This window comes from Ictalurus furcatus, chromosome 3, assembly GCF_023375685.1.
Source record: "Ictalurus furcatus strain D&B chromosome 3, Billie_1.0, whole genome shotgun sequence".
NCBI lineage: Eukaryota > Metazoa > Chordata > Actinopteri > Siluriformes > Ictaluridae > Ictalurus > Ictalurus furcatus.
In genome coordinates, this window is record NC_071257.1 from 30,725,430 (window position 1) to 30,745,291 (window position 19,862).

The 19,862-nt window shown below is 38.1% G+C and overlaps 1 protein-coding gene across 3 annotated transcripts in view; it reads right to left on the reverse strand.

The window, feature by feature from the left end:
* fam13a (family with sequence similarity 13 member A) overlaps positions 1-19,862 on the reverse strand; it is an 87,972-nt gene that overhangs the window by 34,584 nt on the left and 33,526 nt on the right. For all 3 annotated transcript variants that reach the window (XM_053622003.1, XM_053622002.1, XM_053622005.1), the window contains exons 9-11: positions 18,334-18,375; positions 3,740-3,781; positions 3,368-3,553 (exon numbers count right to left, since the gene is read on the reverse strand). In XM_053622003.1, coding sequence (XP_053477978.1) covers positions 3,368-3,553; positions 3,740-3,781; positions 18,334-18,375 — 270 coding nt within the window. The remainder of the gene's footprint in view (positions 1-3,367; positions 3,554-3,739; positions 3,782-18,333; positions 18,376-19,862) is intronic.

The window sequence follows — 19,862 nt, forward strand, 5'->3', positions numbered from 1 at the left end:
TGTGAATCCAGAGAGACAGCGGGAGAGCAAAGTCCCTTCTCCAAGCCAAACAACCTCAGAGGACCAGGGCTATTCTATTTATTTATTTATTTTTAATCTAATCTCTATCCACTTATCCTGTAGCAAGTGTTATTCCCACAAACAAGTATTTCAACATGTTTCCCTGGACTGAGACCAGACTCCAAAATCACCCCCCCAAATCCACATAATGAGACTATTATGTGAGTAAAAAGACAATTAGCATATCTAAAGGCAGAAACAACATTCTCTGTACAAGCAAACATAGGTTTTATTTACGTGCACGTTCACACCTATTGCTGAGTCTGAATTAGAGCGACACTGCACATAATTACAGGAAGCAAAAAGCACACTATATATATATATATATATATATATATATATATATATATATATATATATATATATATATATGTATATATTGGCTGAGGGACATGTAGGGCTGAAAATGTCCTCGTAAAACTCCTTTATTAATCTGTATACAGGAATACGGCGACGGAAAAAACCCACGTAGAAATCACAAAAATCACCCAAGCACCAGGAACAGAGGCTAGTTTAAAAGGGATAAATAATTTAAAACATGTTGTGTTTTTTGTCACATACAATGTTTTTCTCTTTTTCTTCATCGGTTCAAATATCCAGAACTCATGGCGGTGCTACAGCTCTGTCCTGTGGCTTAGTTTGTGCATCGTGGTTTAGTTTAATGCTGCAAGTCAGAACGCAGAATTACGTCATTCCTGACCTACATGCGTTTGAGCTGCAAAGTGGAACAAACCATGTTTGTCCACCAGCTAATTGTGCTGAGTGATGTATATTTACCTCCTCAAATCAGCAAACTGTACAGTCAGTGTTATAGATTTAACAAGTGAATGTGTCTGTGTGTTGATTCATCTTAAGCAATTATATACAGCATAACCTAGGGTCAACTTTGTTTACTGTCATTTTGATTTAACGCCACCGGTTTATGAGTAGGAATTCTGAGTTGATGTGACATTGTCTTTGTCATTTTCTGGTCAGAATGTCCTGCTTTATAGGTTTTAGTCAGATGATAATAATAAATGAGTCTTTAATGGTCACAGCACAGTGAAAATTCTTTTCTTCACATACCCCAGCATGTCAGGAATTTGGGGTCAAGGCACAGGGTCAGCCATGACATGGCACCCCTGGAGCAGAGAGAGTTAAGGGCCTCGATCAAGGGCTGAACATTGGCAGCTTGGCATCACTGGGGCTTGAACCTCTGACCTTCTGATCAGAAACCCAGAGCCTTAACTGCTAAGCCACCACTGGCCCCCTGCCCTCCCTGATGCAGCTCAACACCTCTAGAAACAATGCTGCAACCCAAAATATGTGTCAGGTTTGATTTACTTCCTGCACTCGGGTCAATTCAGAGAGGAAACGCTTTCTCCATGCACTAGAGTTCACTTGGAAGCAGACCAAAATCACATCTCTTTGGTCCAGACTCGATTGTGTTTACTATGTTCGTGCCAGGGTTTGATTCAAATGAACTAAACACTGTAAATCTGAGAAGAAAAAAAAACACACCAATGGATTCTCAAGCTATTCTTTACCGAGTCTGATTTGTTTTCACTGAAGTTTCAGCTTCAAGCTGTAGGTAACACCATCACATAACTGTCTGTAATAGTGAGACAAATGTGCTGTAGTGTATTCACTTCATGTGTGAAGTCCAGTCACTACGAGATGGAACTTTGAATACAACTCAGTCCTTGATTTCCTCAGACTCCATGTGATTTTCCTTAGGCAATGTGAATAATCATAGTCAATTCATTCATTCATTCATTCAGTTTTAGTTGCATAGTGCTTTTAACAACGGACATTGTCCCAAAGCAGCTTTACAGAAACATATCAATTCAGGATATAGATTTTAAATTGTATGTGTTTATCCCTAATGAGCAAGCCAGAGGCGATGATGGCAAGGAAAAACTCCCTAAGACCATAAAATATCAGTATTTGTTAAGAACATTTTAAAACAACAATTATTGACCAAAGTGTTGTACAAAAGCTTAAATAAAATCACTCAAGATTAATAAAATGATGAAAGGAATTGATGATAATAATAATAATAATAATACTAAAAAGATAGATCAAATACAAAATTACATCCAGTAAAATATTAAATAAATGAACAATACAGACAATGCATGCCACTGCATCAACATACACCACACCTCTTACAGCTAGACAAAAGAAAAGGTAGGTTTTTTTAAACAAGAATTAAGTGTGCCGAGATTTGGGTGAAGAAATTCTGCAGGTTAAAAAAGTAGACTAAACTATACTGTTAATTACGCTGTTATTGTTATGTTTGAAATGATGGGAAATGTTTAATAGATGTGTGGAAAGAATAATTGTGTCATTATACTCAAAATTAACTTTAACCATAGAAGCCAGATATATATATATATATATATATATATATATATATATATATATATTACTTTTCATGTGTGTTTGTTTATATCATATAATATATATACTATGATATAGTATATTATATCATAAAGCAGCTGCCAAATCAGACCTGACCACCCCAACAAGATGACGTTGTTCTTGTTGTTGTCAATGTGTGTGTTCACCAAAGTCATGTGATGTGAAACTGACTGACTTGGTAAACCTCACTAGTTTAAATAATAACAGAACATCCACTACAACATCTCTAGGAAATTTGAAATGAACAAACTGGTGAGCAATCACTTGTGAAACCTGGTTGTAACCATATTCATCATTTGAAGGAATTAACATTGGATTTCTTCAGTACATTATTCGCTACTGCTAGTTATCCATCCATCTACTGCTTACTCCTTTTCAGGGTCACAGGGAAGCTGGAGCCTATCCCAGGGAGCATCAGGCACAACATCAGGGTACACCCTGCACAGGGTGCCAATCTATCGCAAGGCACACAATCACACACATTCACACACTACAGACACTTTAGACACACCAATCAGCCTACCATGCATGTCTTTGGACTGGGGGGGAACCCCCGCAGCACAGCGAGAACATGCATACTCCGCACACAGATGGCCCCAGCAGGACTCAAACCCCGGACCCTGGAGGTGTGAAGCGAACGTGCTAACCACTAAGCCACCGTGTGCCCCTACTGCTAGTTAATGATATTGAATTCGTAACACTAGCATAATGTTATGTCAGCTATACTGTAGAGGAGAAACAAATGCTGCTTAGGTGTGTGCCAGATGTAGGAGCCACATTGTCATTTCCTATGAATGTGGATTAGTATTTTGCCCCACTTTAGATTGCCACCGCAGTAAGGTTATTGGGTCTAACCTGGCCCCTGACATTATAAAGTGTATGGCTATGCTCCTAGGTCTCTTACCTGCCCCTCTCTCGGTTCTCCTCCTGCTCTTTTTGATGTCGCCTTTTCTGACGAGCCGTGGTTGTGGTTGCGGGAAACGAAGGTTGACCTGCTGCCTCGGAGCACTGCTGTAAACTCTGATCTGGCTGCATGTGAGCATCAAAGAGGTGCTGCTCCACCGCTGAGCGGATCGTCTTCTCCAGATAACTGCACAAGGAGATGGACAGACTGGGGTGAAGACATCGCCATCTCTCATCATAGCACGAGTATGAAGCTCATTTCCTCTACGCAGATGTTTATTACAATGAGTCACTTACAACAATGATGGATTGAGGGCGAACGTATTATCAAGGGAATCTGCCATTAATGCTAAATCAGTGTATGACCACTTACTGTGCTAAGTCAGGCCTGTAATGACCAGAAGAGAGCTGGGAGCTGGATTAGAGAGGAGACAACACAGCATGTATTAGACAATGAAACAAGTGCTTTATTAATCAAGCTTCTGTAAATCAAATGCAACTCACAACGCAATCAAGCAAGAACTATGCAATTCCCTATTCAGATATAAGCCAAGAAGTTATATGATGATGTAAAGCAGGTGTGTGTTTACCACGGTCCAGCTGGTGCACTTGCACAGGGACACCAGTGGCAATTTTCTTACTCTGAACTACCCAACTGTTAAAATTGTCCATTGAACCACTCTAACTCATTTCTTTCAAGTTTCAGAAGTAGACACTAAAAGCCGAATAAATATTATCACTCTGCAGCTCACGACAGAGGTGGGACACCACTGTATGGCTTATTGCTTTCTCCGAACTGTAAAAGTGTGAATAATGACACTATCCTACAGTTATCCAATAGATACTCCATTTACCAACTCTAGCTCATTCCTTATGACTTTTAGACATAAACACTGGAACCCAAATAAATGTACGTCATGGTTACAATTCACTTTTCTATTTGACTTCATGCATTATAACTTTATATTCAACTGAAAGTTCTTCCTTGTGAAATACTGCGCTATTTTGTGCTATAAAGGTAAGCCATCTTTTTTTTCCCCAGTTTGTAGAGATCTGAGATGTCTGGGGGGAAAAGGTATTATATCCAGAGTAGGATATGTCTAATTTGATCAGGTAGAAGGTCATTCATTCATAGTATTTAGCAGACACCCTTATCCAGAGTGACTTACATTTATCTCATTAATACATCTGAGCAATTGAGGGTTAAGGGCTTTGCTCAAGGGCCCAACAACAGCAGCTTGGCAGCGCTGGGGTTTGAACTCCAGACCTTCTGAGCAGTAGACCAACACCTTAACCACTGAGCTACTACTGCCCAAATTGTCAAGCTTGTTCTCATGGTATCACTTTATCTGTTTCTAAAAGTATCCGAATGAATTATAAACATAAAAGCGGGGTCCAAAACAGAAGCCAGATTAAATTTGTAAACTATCATAATTAGGTTAACAAAGGTTAATGCCTTGATACTTTCAATACACCTGATTATTTAGCTAACAGCTACGGTTTATGATATATTGAATCATCTTGTTGTGGCATATTTAAATGCCACTATTGCTTAAAATGTCACTCATTCCTTTTTCAGGAATAGTACTAGCGGGTATAGACAGTGTTAGGGGTGGGCGGTATTATAAAAATATCACATAACGATTCACTACATTTCTATGATACAATTTAACACCATATCTACATTATATAATCAATTGTTCAGCCCTATTACTGGCCATAAAAGGATTACCAGGCTACTGAAATTATTAGTACTGTGACAGTATGCATGTGCAAATGTTGTATTTGGAAAGACAACATGCATAGGGCCCAAATGTATAGCTTGCACCAGGTACCATTCCTCCACTATCTTTCACACACAGAGCAGTGTGTAGGGTTTGATACTTGAACTGTCACTCGTCCAAGTGAACCGAATGACTCTTCCTGGGACGTAGGTCCGTTCGGGGATTCGCCACATGGAACACGCTGCCGTCTCTTTTAGAGGATTGACTCAACCACTGTCTAAACGAGCAGACGCAATGTTCATAAACAAGTTGAATCATCATCATGTTGGATGTTGAATGCCAAAGTTGATTTTTTATGATACACATTTTTGCCTTCCTAAGGCAGCTACACTATTTGCCTTAACGGTATATTAGAGAGGACCTGGTGGTGCTGACCTGGCTTTAATTTCACGTACATTTTTAAAGAACCTTTTATGAGTGTCTTTAGAAATCCACACGGACCCAAATGAAACCTATACATTCAAAACACAGGTGTTTTGCCGTCAAACCTGTCGTTCTGTGCTGAAGGAAGCGTAATTAGAAGAGCAATAATTACATATACGGACATCTTTGTGGAATTCAAAATGACTGGGATTAAGGCGAAGAGGCTAATGACGCTGTCTGTGGTTGTCCATAAACACGTCAGTTTGCCCTGACCAGAAGTGCTTTGTGGCAAATGATTTATGGAAGAGAAACAACTGATTACACCAGATGACAGAGATTACAAGACTTCGCCAAGACGTGGCCAATAATAAACATGCCAGCCCAGTTAAACCAGCCAAATGTGATCAGGGATCATCCCAGCAGCTCTGCTTTTTTATCCTGATGACCAAATTTCATAGACAGGCTTGTTTTGCTCTCAATCCAAAAGCAAGGAGAGAGTGCACAATGTAGTGCAGAAGCTTTCTGAACGAGTCGGACATATCTCTTATAAGGAAAATACACCTGGAATTCACTGGGAGAGTTCAGGCTTTAAAATTCTGTAAAAGACACTTTGATAGGAAAGGATATTATATTATATTCCTAGGGCAGCAATATAACTTAATAACCTGAACATATCACTGGACTGCAGTCTGCTCTGGTAGTTTTAGGCAACATTCAGACTGAATGCAATTAAAATTTCTGGAATAAACAATCCACTTGAGATCCACTTCCAATGTCCAATGAGAAAGAAGATAAAATAACTCACTTCCAATAGTAGTGGATAGTCTGAACCAACAGGAAAAAAAAATGAAGAACAAAGTTGGGGTTATTTGCTCCCTGGTTTAAGACATACTACTGAATACTTAATGGCTCCTGGCAGCTCGCAAAGACGACACTGACTACAAACAAGAGAGGTGAAAAATAGATAACCGATTTATACGGGAATATTCTACAAAGCGCTGGGGAAACCTGGTGAGCTCAGTGTCACAATCAAGGCCTGATTTTATTACATTAATGTGCGTTCAAGGAATTTCCTTTCTGTTTCAGTGAATATAAATGTGGAAATGACGAGTAGTTCTGATGCTTATAGAAGCAATCACAGTGTAATTTCTTAAATACATTCGTACATGAATAATTGATGATGTAAGCATGAGTAGGTAAGTAAAAGTACATACAAAAGAAATAATGAAAAGAAAGAAATATGAATATTAACACAGATATACAGTATTGCCAGGGACTATAAATGTGAAAATAGTCAACATAGTTATTTTACTTAAAGGTGTATTTTGTAAAACTAAATAGTCAATCATTTCTTGACTGCAGGCCATTTTTCTGAATGTATGTAGTTGAGAAAGAATGAAAGAAATACAGAAAGAGAAAGAACAAAAGAAAGAAAGAAAGAAAGAAAGGCAATAGGTATCTTTACATTGGGTTCAATCCCATGGGTAACTATTTTATTTATTTATATATTAATTTTATCAAGTGTGTATAATTTTCAATCATGAAGAGAGAGTGACTTAATGTTAAATCAGCATTAAAACATGATTATATTGTAATAGTACATGGAATATTTTATTAATCATAAAATAATAAGTGAATGTTCATGTAGGTGTATATCCATCCATCCATCCATCTTCTATACCGCTTATCCTTTTCAGGGTCACAGGGGAACCTGGAGCCTATCCCAGGGAGCATCGGGCACAAGGCGGGGTACACCCTGGACAGTGTGCCAGTCCATCACAGGGCACACTCACATAGGTGTATATAAATACATAAAATTGCCTTGTGCCTTTTGTTTGTTTGTTTGTTTTTGTTTTTTTGTTAATGTCACTTGTTGCATGATTGTAAAAGATTTCAAAAGCTAGCTAATTTTACCACTACATTCCCTCCAAAATTACTCTTAGTAGACAAAAGTGATAACACCGGTGTTAACACGGCTGTAACACAGAAATGAGGGAGCATGGGGAGCATGGTGGTAGGAGCAAGGTCGGTTAGCATGTTTGTCTCGCACCTCCAGGGTTGGGGGTTCGAATCCTGCCTCCACACTGTGTTTGCGCAGAGTTTGCGTGCCCGCCCTGTGCTTCGGGGGTTTCCTCCCACAGTCCAAAGATATGAGTTGTAGGCTGATTGGCATTTCCAAAGTGTCTGTAACGTGTGTGTGATTGGGCTCTGTGATGGAGTGTCCCCCGAGTTCCCTGTTATAGACTCCAGGCTCCCTGTGACCCTGTATAGAATAAGCGGTGTAGAAAATGGATGGATGGATTTGGTTGAAATGGGGTCAAGTTAAATACTGTAAAATTAGAAAATCTAAGACATATGTCTGAGTTAACTGAGAAATGTGACTTTTTATTTTATTTTATTTTATTGGGAAAAATGTAGCTGTAACTAGAAAAGTCAGATCTGGATCACTCAAATTCGGCACTTTTAGCACCACGACACATATTTGTTTTTCTGCTGAAACAAAACGAGAAAAGACCAATCTCAGCTTACAGTGGCCCAGTGTTATAGTAAATGCTTCACCAAACAAGTGGTTGATGAAGTCCTTAAATATGAAATGTTAGGGATTTTATGGAACACTAGTCAAAATGTATTTTTATTTATTTAATTGCCAAAAGTGGGTGTATATAAACATTTTATATTTTGAATATGCCAAAGCACAGGGTGAGTCGACAGACTTTTGCCTTATTACCATGTTTGTCATTCATCTTAATTATATGGCCTTTTTAAAAAGTGCACATCCTTCATGAGGCGTTATGAGAAATGATTTCGTGAAACGAGGTATTTACCTTGTAAATACATAAAGCATTTTGTTTTTCTGAACAGCTTGTACACCGGGGATGCAGCAGCTCACACTGTACTCAAGTCCACAGTGATGAGTGATTATCTTCTGTTTTGTCTGGTCTAAATTTAAACTATGACGATAGTTACAATAATTATGCTCAAGGAGATGCCAGTTAACCAGTCACCCTTTATAGATACTTCAACATGTTTCCAGAAATGACTCCTTTATCCCAAATGGTGATGTTGCATCATAAAAAAATAAACCCTGACAGATCACTTCAGCCTTATGTCACTTTGCAGAATCGCCCCATTTATTGGAAACTTGGTTCTATCAAACCAAGGTGAGGACTACTCATGAGGTAAGATTTGTCTGGTATCAGACAAAGTAAACAAGGAAGCAACAAATGTTTAAATGAATGACCATGCCCTCTAACTAGGGGTCCAGTGACCACTCACAAAAGTCAGACCTGCTTTGATAATCTAAGTGTGTGTCTGCAGATATCAGTGAAGGCTGTTGTGGTCAAGGTCTCTGAACCCCTGCTATGATACTGTAGTCTGTAGACACAACGTCTGTTCACTCATGTCTAAACCAAAGAGCTATGAATAGAGCACTGGGAAATGTACTGAGATTACAACTACTTCTACTTGCACATTGCGTTCAGGTAAGGATATATAAGGATACGGAAGAAAGTGTGATCAGTGTGAGTGAGTCAACAGTGGATTAATCACAGTAAAATCCCTAGTGTTGAATTAACACCCAGAGTGTACATTTGTGTCCAGTGGACTTGTATAAACACTGAAGAGTGCAAACTCAACCCTCTGGGTGTTAAATAAACACTGGGGATTTTGCTGTGATAAAGACAACTAATATTCTATGTGAGAGAGCTTGGGGAATTAAAAAAAATATATACATACATACATACATGTACACACATACATATTACTACATATACACACATACATATGTGTGTGTGTGTGTGTGTGTGTGTGTTTTATTCCTCTTATACTACAACAAATAGACATTTCAACAACACTTTTAACCATATATAGGTACATTTAATGTTGTGAAAGGCCCACAAGACAAGTTAGCTCCTGTTATCACTTACAGTATAACGGCTATAAACACTTATATTTCATATTACAGAGACACCAAAAAGAGTACAGTCCTTTGTCCTGACGACTTTCCCATGGAGGAAAACTGGCTGCTCATACAAAGTGTTGACGCTGGAGACTCCTTCCATAAATCTTAAATAAACATCTCCTTCTACAAAAAGACTTATCAACATATCACCTTAGATTATGTGGAGTGTCTGCAGTACAAGTCCCTCTGAATGAGTTGTTACTATAGCAGCAATAGCATATTAGAACAAGCACATTAATATAAAACTTGCTGTTACAGAAAATTAATTAACACCTTCTGACCAATCAGATTCAAGAATTCCAAAGCACTATGATACGAGGTAATCGAATCACTATTTTTTTTTTTTTTCAAATGAAATGACAACATAAATGTGAAAATATTAAAATATACCTTTGATGGACCAAACATGTTTTAATGTTACTGAGAGGCATTCTTTTTTCTTAAACAACTATACAGTACTCCTAATTTAATTCTCATAGGTAATGAATTATCAACTCAATTTAAGTAAATAAATAGCTCATTAACCTATTGTAAATGGTCCAAGCCTAAATAGTGAAACAGGGCACAGCATGGAATAGCTCAGCACTTATCAAATATAGCTTGTGTGTGATTGGTTAATAAAGGAAAACATGATAAGGCTTCTGCTGAGCCAGCAAGCGAGATAAACAAACCACCTGCAAACTAAACACACTCAGGGACATTTCACAAACCGAAGCAGCACAGCGAGCGTTTGGCTGATGTAATGCTACAGTGCTGTTGGCCTGTTGGTCTCAGGCTAAAACAGAACTCACTCAGTCACCCTTGGGAAAGGCATATGATATGTAGTCTTTAGGATTAGAGTGGTGGTGTCAGGCTCCAGTCTTGGTGTCTACCTTATTTAATACGTCTTATGCAACTCATCAGATGTATTTGATGAGTCTGACATCACTGATGCATGTGGTAATCCACTAAAACAGCTTGTTAGAGTGGTGTAGTATCAGTAATGCTAATGATAGCAGAATTACATTACACCAAATCATTTTTTCCCCCTTTACCTTTCTCCAATAGCAAATTGTATGACATCTACCAATTTGGGAAGCATGAGCGTGCTACTAACATTCGCGTCTACTGAGACACATGCAGCCAGCTACATCAGTCATAAGGTATCTGAGTCCACTGGAAGCAGAGAGTCAGCCACCCCATTTGTATACATGAGCTAAACGATGTCTGCTAGACAGAGGAATGTCTTCCTTCCCTTCCAGTCAGCGGGACTAAATGGCTGTATCATCGCTGCCATTTGATATGTAGAACACTTGTAGTGCTTTGTCACTGGGCAGTGTAGTACTGCTTGGTATGGATACAAATCTGAACCTGTGAAAATACAAGGACTCTCAAGTTGACGCCAGGGTTGACAGAAACTTCTAAAAATAACAGTGATGTCGGTGGAGCTTCAAGGTCCGATTTACTTTGAACTCACCATTTGGTTTAATGTGAAGAAATATACCGTAGCCGACCAAACTAAACAAAACGTTACATTTGTCCATTGTACTCAGTGTGAATGTTACTAAACACTGCTGAAAATAGACACTGTTGGAAAAGTAATTCTAGATGGTTAAGGCCCAAAGCACATAGCCTATTATTCTAAATACTATTAGTATTATTCTAAATACTAATACAATATGTCCCTGTTCAGTGTGCTGACTACCCTGTGAAGAAGTATAGAAGAATTTCTTTGATCAGACTATGATTTAAATCTGATTATTATGTAATCCATCAGGTCCAATCAGAAGTTAAAATAATCAGAGTGATAAGAAATGTTTTAATCCATCACAGGCCCAATAATGACTTTGAAATGTATTTCAGTCATGAAGAGAGAGTGACTTAATGCTAAATCAGCATTTAAACATAATTATGTTGTAATAGTATATGGAATATTTTATTGATCAGAAAATAATAAGGGAATATTCATGTAGGTGAAACTGGGACAAACTGGTCTAACTCCAGCTTGAGGGAAATCACTGAGCACACATTTCTCACTCCTAATTAATATCTTTTTGAGCTTGGAATTTTAGCTTGGAATTTGTTATTCTTTGGCATGTATCCACTATTATTGCCAAGCTTTATGAGTGGGATGTCGTTTAAATTGCAGAAGTTATAAAGATACAGGATATGCACGTACCGATAAGGTCACCTGTTATAGAGAAGATGCACCAATGTTGAGTGTCTTCATTTTGGAGGGGTAATAAATAATGTGTCAAGATGGGGTCGGGGAGTCGCTTTGCAAACCGATTTGGTTCTTGTTACTATTGTAATAAAAGTCTCATTTCTTTTTGCCATCAAAAACCTTGAGACTCAGAAGTTTTTACATCCGAAAGGTGACCGAATTCAGCCCAGAGACGCGTCAAATGAAGTTTTATTGGCATTTTAACATGCAACTGCTATAGACAAATTTAGATAAAGTCCTTCTAGTAAAGTCTGTCCACTCTGCTGCCTTTTTGGCGACAGTTCATCTTAGTTATTTTCAGTCACACAAGACCAGAAATGGACTGACATCGATTTGAAATGGTTGTTAAAATTTGAGAAAACAAAATTGTGTCTATAACTTACGCAGTCGCTTCAGTGCAACCTGCTAAAGTGCATTCCTCCACAACTAATAGGGCAATACGGTGGGGGAATTAAGTATTGAGCGCATCAACATTGTTTTCAGTAAATATATCTCCAATGAGGCTATTCACATGAAATTTTCACCAGACATCAGTATTAACTCAGGAAATCCTCACATATAAAGAAATCCAATCATTTACATCCATAAATGAAGTTATGTGTAATAAAGTGGAATTACACAGTCAATCACCTGACTTGAATCCAACTGAACAAGATTGAAAGACAATATGTTTAGAAAAACGGGCCAAAATCACACCTGAGTACTGCGGCCCATTAATTTCTTCATGCAAGAAGTGTCTTGAAGCTGTCATTACAAACAAAGGCTTCTCCACTAAGTATTAAATAAATTTCAGTTAGCGTGTTCAATACTTTTCCCCCCGTGTCATTCCAGTTTATTACACATAACTTTATTTATGGATGTAAATGTTTGGATTTCTTTATACATGTGGATTTCCTGAGTTAATACTGATGTCTGGTGAAAATTTCATCTGAATAGTCTGATTGGCAATTGGCTCTTTGTACTGGCTGTGTGTGATTACGTATCACAGGTGCTGTGATGAACATATAGATTTATTTTTGCTTTCTCATATAGTTTTCACATAGTTTATTTATTTATTTATTTATTTTTTTGTTGTTGCTTGATTGTCTGTTTGTTTTTAACTATCACTGATCCAGACTTGTAAGAATAAGAGCATTTAAAAGTACTCACTTTAAATAGTCAAAATCTGCTGAACTCAAAACAAGAATCTTTGGACATTATGAGCAAATGTGTTGAGTTCCTCTTAATATGTAAACAAATGGAAAAAGATCTAGCCTAATGGACCTGGTAATCCAGTTTGACAGTGTAGTTACCAATTAGACATGATTACACAAATCCACCTGTCAGCACTGGGCCATGCCACAACAAGACCAGAAACAAAACAATAACTAAACAGCTACAGCTGGGGAAATGTGATGCATACAACTACTATTACTGTACACGAGGTAAAGAGAGGTTGAGCAGAAAAGCACTACACTGGAAAACCCAATAGTGAGGCAACTCGGACATCAGCTGATGGGAAATATCTGTGAAACAGCGTTAAGTCTGTTAAGAGTTAATCTGAACATGAGACAACACTGCACTATATTTTTAAACAAAATTATGCACGAGTGATATGGGATTTTAAAGTTTTGCTTCCTTAATTTAATATAATTGTAATTGGGTGGGTCATATGTTCAAAGACCACATTCCCCCCCCCCCCCAAATCATTTCATAAATCATTCCGTTATATATATTTATGTGACAACTTCACAAATGTGGGTGTTTTTGGAGCAAAATTTATTGTTCATTTATTGTTTAATTGTAACATAATGACATTAAAAGGAAACCCAGGGATGCACTAATACAACCATAGGTCTCTATATTGTCTCAGAATTGAACAAGTGGACTGGAACTGCCTGGATTATACAAAGCGATTATACAAAATTAGCACATATTTCATGAATGCAAATGATGTTGTCATGACATGACAATACACAGATCACAAACATGAATACAGGACATTTTGCATTTCGATGCTGGATCTGTACCGATTTTCTCTGGCCAGCTCTTTTGAAGTGGAAACACAAATGAGAGTTTGAGATTAGACACCGGCTCAGGAATCCAGCCTCATTGGTGGAAAAAGGCTGTTCGATTCACTGCGAAATATTTTAATCTGGCTTCATCATTAGTATGCAGCAGGTCTGGATACAATGTAAAATTTTATATGACCAATAACAATACATAAAAGACAAAAGAACTCACGGAAGTACTAATCAGATGAGATAAGATTTCCAGATAAGTGACGATGACTGATTCACACCTGAATAAACCATGGGCGTAAACACCAATAGAAGTGAAGTTCCACGTGTACTACGTGCATTTCATATTAATGGAACTGGATTGCCCTGATGTTTTGTATAAGTATCTGTTCTAAGGCTCATGGCTGCGCAGATTACGTTTGATCATTAATAGGTCGACAATGTACATTGTAGTTGTGCTAGGAACTCAATAACTTAACAATAAGTGGAGGTTCAATAAGTGAACAATTAAGGAATACAACACAAGCAAGAGTAATAATTGTAATGAATATCATATATTCAGTACATCAGCATGATGGCGAGTAGGACATTGCTTTTATACAACAGTTCTATGAACAAGAAATTCATTTTGAGTAACTGACATTTCAGACACAACGTGGCTGAATATTTTGTTTATTTTTTGCTCCTTAAATGAAAACAATTCCCAAAGCTGTATAGAGCACAGACTGACCGGCAGCCTGTAGTAAGTGTAGGAACGGTTTCAATGTAAGGAATTAGAATTGCTAGAATTGGAATTTTATTCAATTTAATTCAATTCAATATTTATATGTGTAGCGTTTTTAACAACGGACGTTGTCTCAAAGCAGCTTTACAAAAATATATAAACACAGGATAGAGATTTTAAGTGTGTGAATTTATCTCTATTGAGCGAGCCGGTGGTGACGGTGGTGAGGAAAAACTCCCTAAGATGATATGAGGAGGAAACCTTGAGAGGAACCGGACTCAGAAGGGAACCCGTCCTCATCTGGGTAACAACGGATAGTGTGAAAGTAAAAGAAAATTCATTATGGTTTTTACATGAAGTCTGTTTTGTTGAACTAGTCCACTGTTCACTAAAGGAGACCTGATTGCAAAATGGTGTGTCTTAATTGCAGTCCTAAGACCAACGCAGCAACCGTAGTCCCAGCAACCACAGCAAGAATGTCCATGTGGAATTGAGGTTCAAAACCATTTCTATGGTACTTCAAGCAGTACCATCCTAATCAAACTCCAGTCTGTAGCCTCCAGTTGATGAGAGCTCCATCCAGAGGTAGGGCAGCAGGATGAATCAGGCAGGTCCGTTGATCTCAAACGGATCATTTTATGTCGGATATACAGACAAGCAGTGTGAGTACAGACTCTGAAGGATTTGATTTTGGATATTAAAATATGGTCTCAAAGTCAGAGGTCCACCGTGTAAAATCCTTCTTTCTTGTTATGTTTGTTGTTCAAGGGTCACTGGTTCCATGGGGACTGTCAGGAGTATGATGTTTTTTTTGTTTTTTTTTTTAACTCTACCCAGTATAAATACACTCACAGGGCAAATCGGAGGTCTGTGTAAATAGGGCAATGTTTATAGCATGTCTCTGGCTCTGAGGACGCAGAGGCTGTGTGAGTAGTTAGTGTTGCGTGAAATGTAAGGGATGAGTCCTAATAGCAGGCTTCCTTTTTTCACTGCTAGTGTTTTCCTCCATTAACCTCCAAGCCTGTACAGGAGCTTTTACTCATAAACACACTCTGGGACTGGTTTATTCTCTGCCCCTGTCTTTGGTTGTGTCTGTTTATGTAATATAAATGCTTGTCTTATAAGGTTGTATCTGGAAGCAGGGAGGCATCGAATCATGTCCAAAACAGATGTTTGCATAGAACGCTGCCTTTTGAGATCATCTGAGAACATTCAGAAGAAGCTGAACTTCAGAGCTTATGGTATTTGTTATATATACACAGTATATTATGGATGTCAAAGTAAAAAAAAAAAAAAAAAAAAAAAAAAAAAAAAAAAAGGTCATTTTTTTTGTACAATTTTGTATATTGCACCTATTTTTCAGTAGTAACATTTTCACCTAAGTTACTTTTAAATATGTGATTTTTAGAAGAAGAAAAAATTTACAACATTTACAACTGACAAATTTATCAAAGAAATTATATAAGCACAATTCTATAAGCACAGTAATGTATGCGTTTATTACTTTTAGTCTTGAAATGTATAGACCAGGAGAGGGGTATAAAAGAATTTCCAAAACATTAGATGTACCATGGAACACCATGAAGGCCATCATCAAGTGGAGAATATGAAGCACGACAGTGACATCACCAACAGAACAGGACGACCCTCCAAAATTTACAAAAGGACAAGACAAAAACTTACCAGGGAGGCCTCCAAGAGACATACAGACAAACATTAAAGGAGCTACTTTCTATAATTATGGTTTGGTGCAACAAAAAAAAAAGCACATCACCATAAGCACCATACCGATGATGTAGCTGTCACAAACAGGGGAAGAAACAATAGATCACCTGAACAGGATCTTTATTCACAGAACGAACGATATATTTGCGATAATCAAGCAGGTCAGTAAATGGCATAAGCAATCCTTTTTGATAGCCGTCAGCAGGTGAGTGAATGGCACAAACCGTTCAATATGGATAATCACAGTTAACTGAAGAATCTTTTCCTTTTTTCTAGGATGAAGCGTGGAGAGCACAGAAGAACCGTGGACTGATGGATCGAGGGATTTGAATGACGATGAAGGTGAGGAGTAACCATGAAGGAAGTCAGGTAAGTATACTCTCATGCTGAGACTGACGAGACCGGACAACAGGTAAGTGAAAGCTGAGTGCTTATGAAGGGTTCTTGATTGGGATGTGACAGATGTGGCAGGTTAATACTCAGGTGATTGTGAACAGGTATGCTTTAGAGCTGCTTTTCTTCAGCCAGAACTGGGGCTTTTATCAAGGTGGAGGGACTCATGAATAGCTACAAATACCAGTCAATTTTAGTGCAAAAGCTTCTGGTGTCTGCTAGTAAGCTGAAGATGAAAAGGAATTTCAATTTTGGCACAAAAATGACCCAAAGCTTACATTCAAATCAACAAAGCAACGGCTTAAACAGAATCTGTGAGTGACCTGAAGCGGGTTGTGCACAGGAGATGTCCTTACAGTGAGACGGCTCTAGAATGTTTTTGCAAGGAAGAGCAAGAAGATATTGCCAAGTCAAGATGTGCCACGCAGACAGACTCTTACCCCAAAAAAACTGAGTGGTGTAATAAAATCAAAAGGTGCTTCAACAAAGTATTAGTTTAGGGGTGTGCACACTTATGCAACCAGCTTGTTCTAACCTTTTTATTTTTCCTATTCTTCCCTAAAACGTTTGATTGTTTTTCACTTCATTTTTATACGTTGTAATTTCACATTGAGGGTGGAAAATGTTCTGACCTGATTTATCTCAGTTTCATTTTTTTTACATCACAAAAACCTGCCATTTTAGGGAACGGTGAGGGGTGTAGAATTTTCATATCCACTATAATTTGAGTTGTCATCACGATAAAAAAAAAAGAAGACGCTGCCCCTCACTTCACCCTGCCTTCACTGGTCCAGAATTACAGACCGGTCTTTGCCTGCTGTGCAAACACACGAAATAGTTTGAGATTAAGTAGCAGCACCCAGTGATGTGTCCAGCATATTAGATATGGGGTTGCAAAGGGGCACAAAAGCTCACTAACGTGTGGCACCGTTAAATTACGCATAGCACCAAGTTGCATTTCTAAAATATCTGATTTATTTTTTCCATTGATGTAGAAGGAATAGCTGTATTGGATTTATAAATAGTTCCTAATACTATATGGATTTGGTCAAACCACCTACAGAGCCACATTGATAAGCTAGATATGGTTCATCACATCAACAATAAACCCATCATCTGGCCATCTTTGTGCTCTCGCTCTGACTATGATGGGCACTTTCTTGGTGGGAAAGTGCAATCAGTCCGCATTAAAAGCGGGAACATACAGTCGGCAGCTAAGAATTTATATCCAGGTTCCTATTTCTCATTTCGAAAATGGGTGATGTCCTGTGTGGGCTGGGTTTTTTTTTTTTTTTTTTTTTTTAGCAGCAGCACTGTAAACAGTGAAATGTCAACAACAAAACGCTTTAGAGAGCCAGAAATGATCCAAGCCAACTGAACAGGATAAGCCAAGACTGAATCCTGTTTTAGTTAGTGTGTAGTTTGCTCACACTTGTCTGGGTAAATTCAGCTTTGTCCTCAAGATCAAAAGAAAATAAGCATAATATTATTAATAGCAATACAACACCTTTAGATTTGAGATCAGCAAGACTTATACATTGGGGACAGCTGTTAAGTTTGCATCCTTTTTCCTTAATTCATACTGTATTCCTGTAAAGACTGCTTTGCTTATTTACTATGAGGTTGCAATAACCTGTTGCACTCTGATGTGCACGTGAAACAGCAAGGACGACTCTAGCATGTAGGCACATGCTGACTCCATCCTACCTTTCTCCTGGATTAATGCTTTCATGGTTTTTTTTTTCCCTAAAAAGGATAAAGATTGAAAGATAGCAATAGAGAGAGATAGAGAGACCGTGACAGCAGCAGCCTACCTCACATAGAAAGGAGATATTGGTCTTTCGTCCTCCTGAGAGCTGAAAAGAAAGAGAAGAGAGACAAAAACAGGATTTAGGACCCTGCAGCAGCGTAACACAGACCAAGCATGTGGCAGCACATTGGCGAAAGAATCTCCGAGTTGCTTTTGTAAGTAGAACAATGAGAGTGCCACAGCTCAGCGCCTTTGTGAGGCTTGCCTTGAGTAATTATCACACTCAGAGAGCGTCACGGCACAGCTACACACCGCACGAGTGTGTGAAGCTCTGCCGAAAACACAGGAAGGATTACGCAGTAATAAAGATCTAACATTCGAAAGTCTATACAGTGATAATGTGGCTGCTCGATTTACTTTGCTCTCATTCTTCAGTAATCCACGGATTGCGTATTCTTACACGTCACATGAACCAATTAATGTTTACTAAACAACGAGAAGCACGATATGCTGTCGGAGTAGCTACAAGTAGCTATTCTGTCATGCAAAGTTGATGATGGAAAGTATGCAATGATTGTAGCTGTGCAAGGAATATGATTTAAAGCTCTGCAACATCACGGAACAATCTCCCAGATAACCTGAGGGCAACGCAGACTTATTATTTTATCAAAGAAATTTCAAAAAAATTAATTTTAACATTACTTTTAATTTGTAAGGTTTTTTTTTTTTTTTGCAATGGTACACCCTTTACTATTTTATGACCTAGCACTGCTGTCTTTTTAGTATTACTTCTTTAAACATATTTTCCCTTCGTTTTATAGTTTGAGATTTGCCTTCAAATGGAAAGTGCGGTATAAATAAAACATTATTTTTTCATCATTACACGGTCTCATTAAATTCCCTCAGATGATTCACTTTCTTCACTCAGAGAGGAACTTCATTTAGACTGGCCGATTGGTTTCCTATATCCCGATTTATATGTGTACCTGAAGTTTTTTTTTTTTTTTTTTTAACTCTGTAATTCTGATTTTTAACTGATTATTAGACTGTATAAGCTGTAAATGTACAGGGCATTTAACACCCTGTTAAACCACAACATGTACGGCTTGTGAAAACAGAAGCACACAAATAAAAAAAATAAATAAATCAAGGTCATACATTAATAAATTAAAGTGTTTTTTCCATATTGTTAGACTGAGCTGTAATAAAATAATAAAAAGCAAGGGTGGAGCTGGAGTGTTATTGCCCAGTCTCTAACCTGGTTGGTGCAGAACAAATTATGATCTGTGTCTCACCTTCACGTAGGCAATTATTTGTGTACGTGTGTGTACGTGTGAGTGTGTGTGTGTGTGTGTGTATGAGTGGGTGTGCTATTAAGATAAAAATGCCTAACACGAACACTACGTGCACACATGTAGATGGGTGGTGTGCTCATAATATTTATTCGTTCATGATTCTAACCCACATGCACTAATCCCTTTGTGAAATCTCTCAGGTATTAAGATGCCAGACATACTTTAGGGGGAATTGCACAACTTTTCAGCATTTACTCGAGTTCCTCAGTGGTGTTACAGTCTGGTGATGGGATTAAAC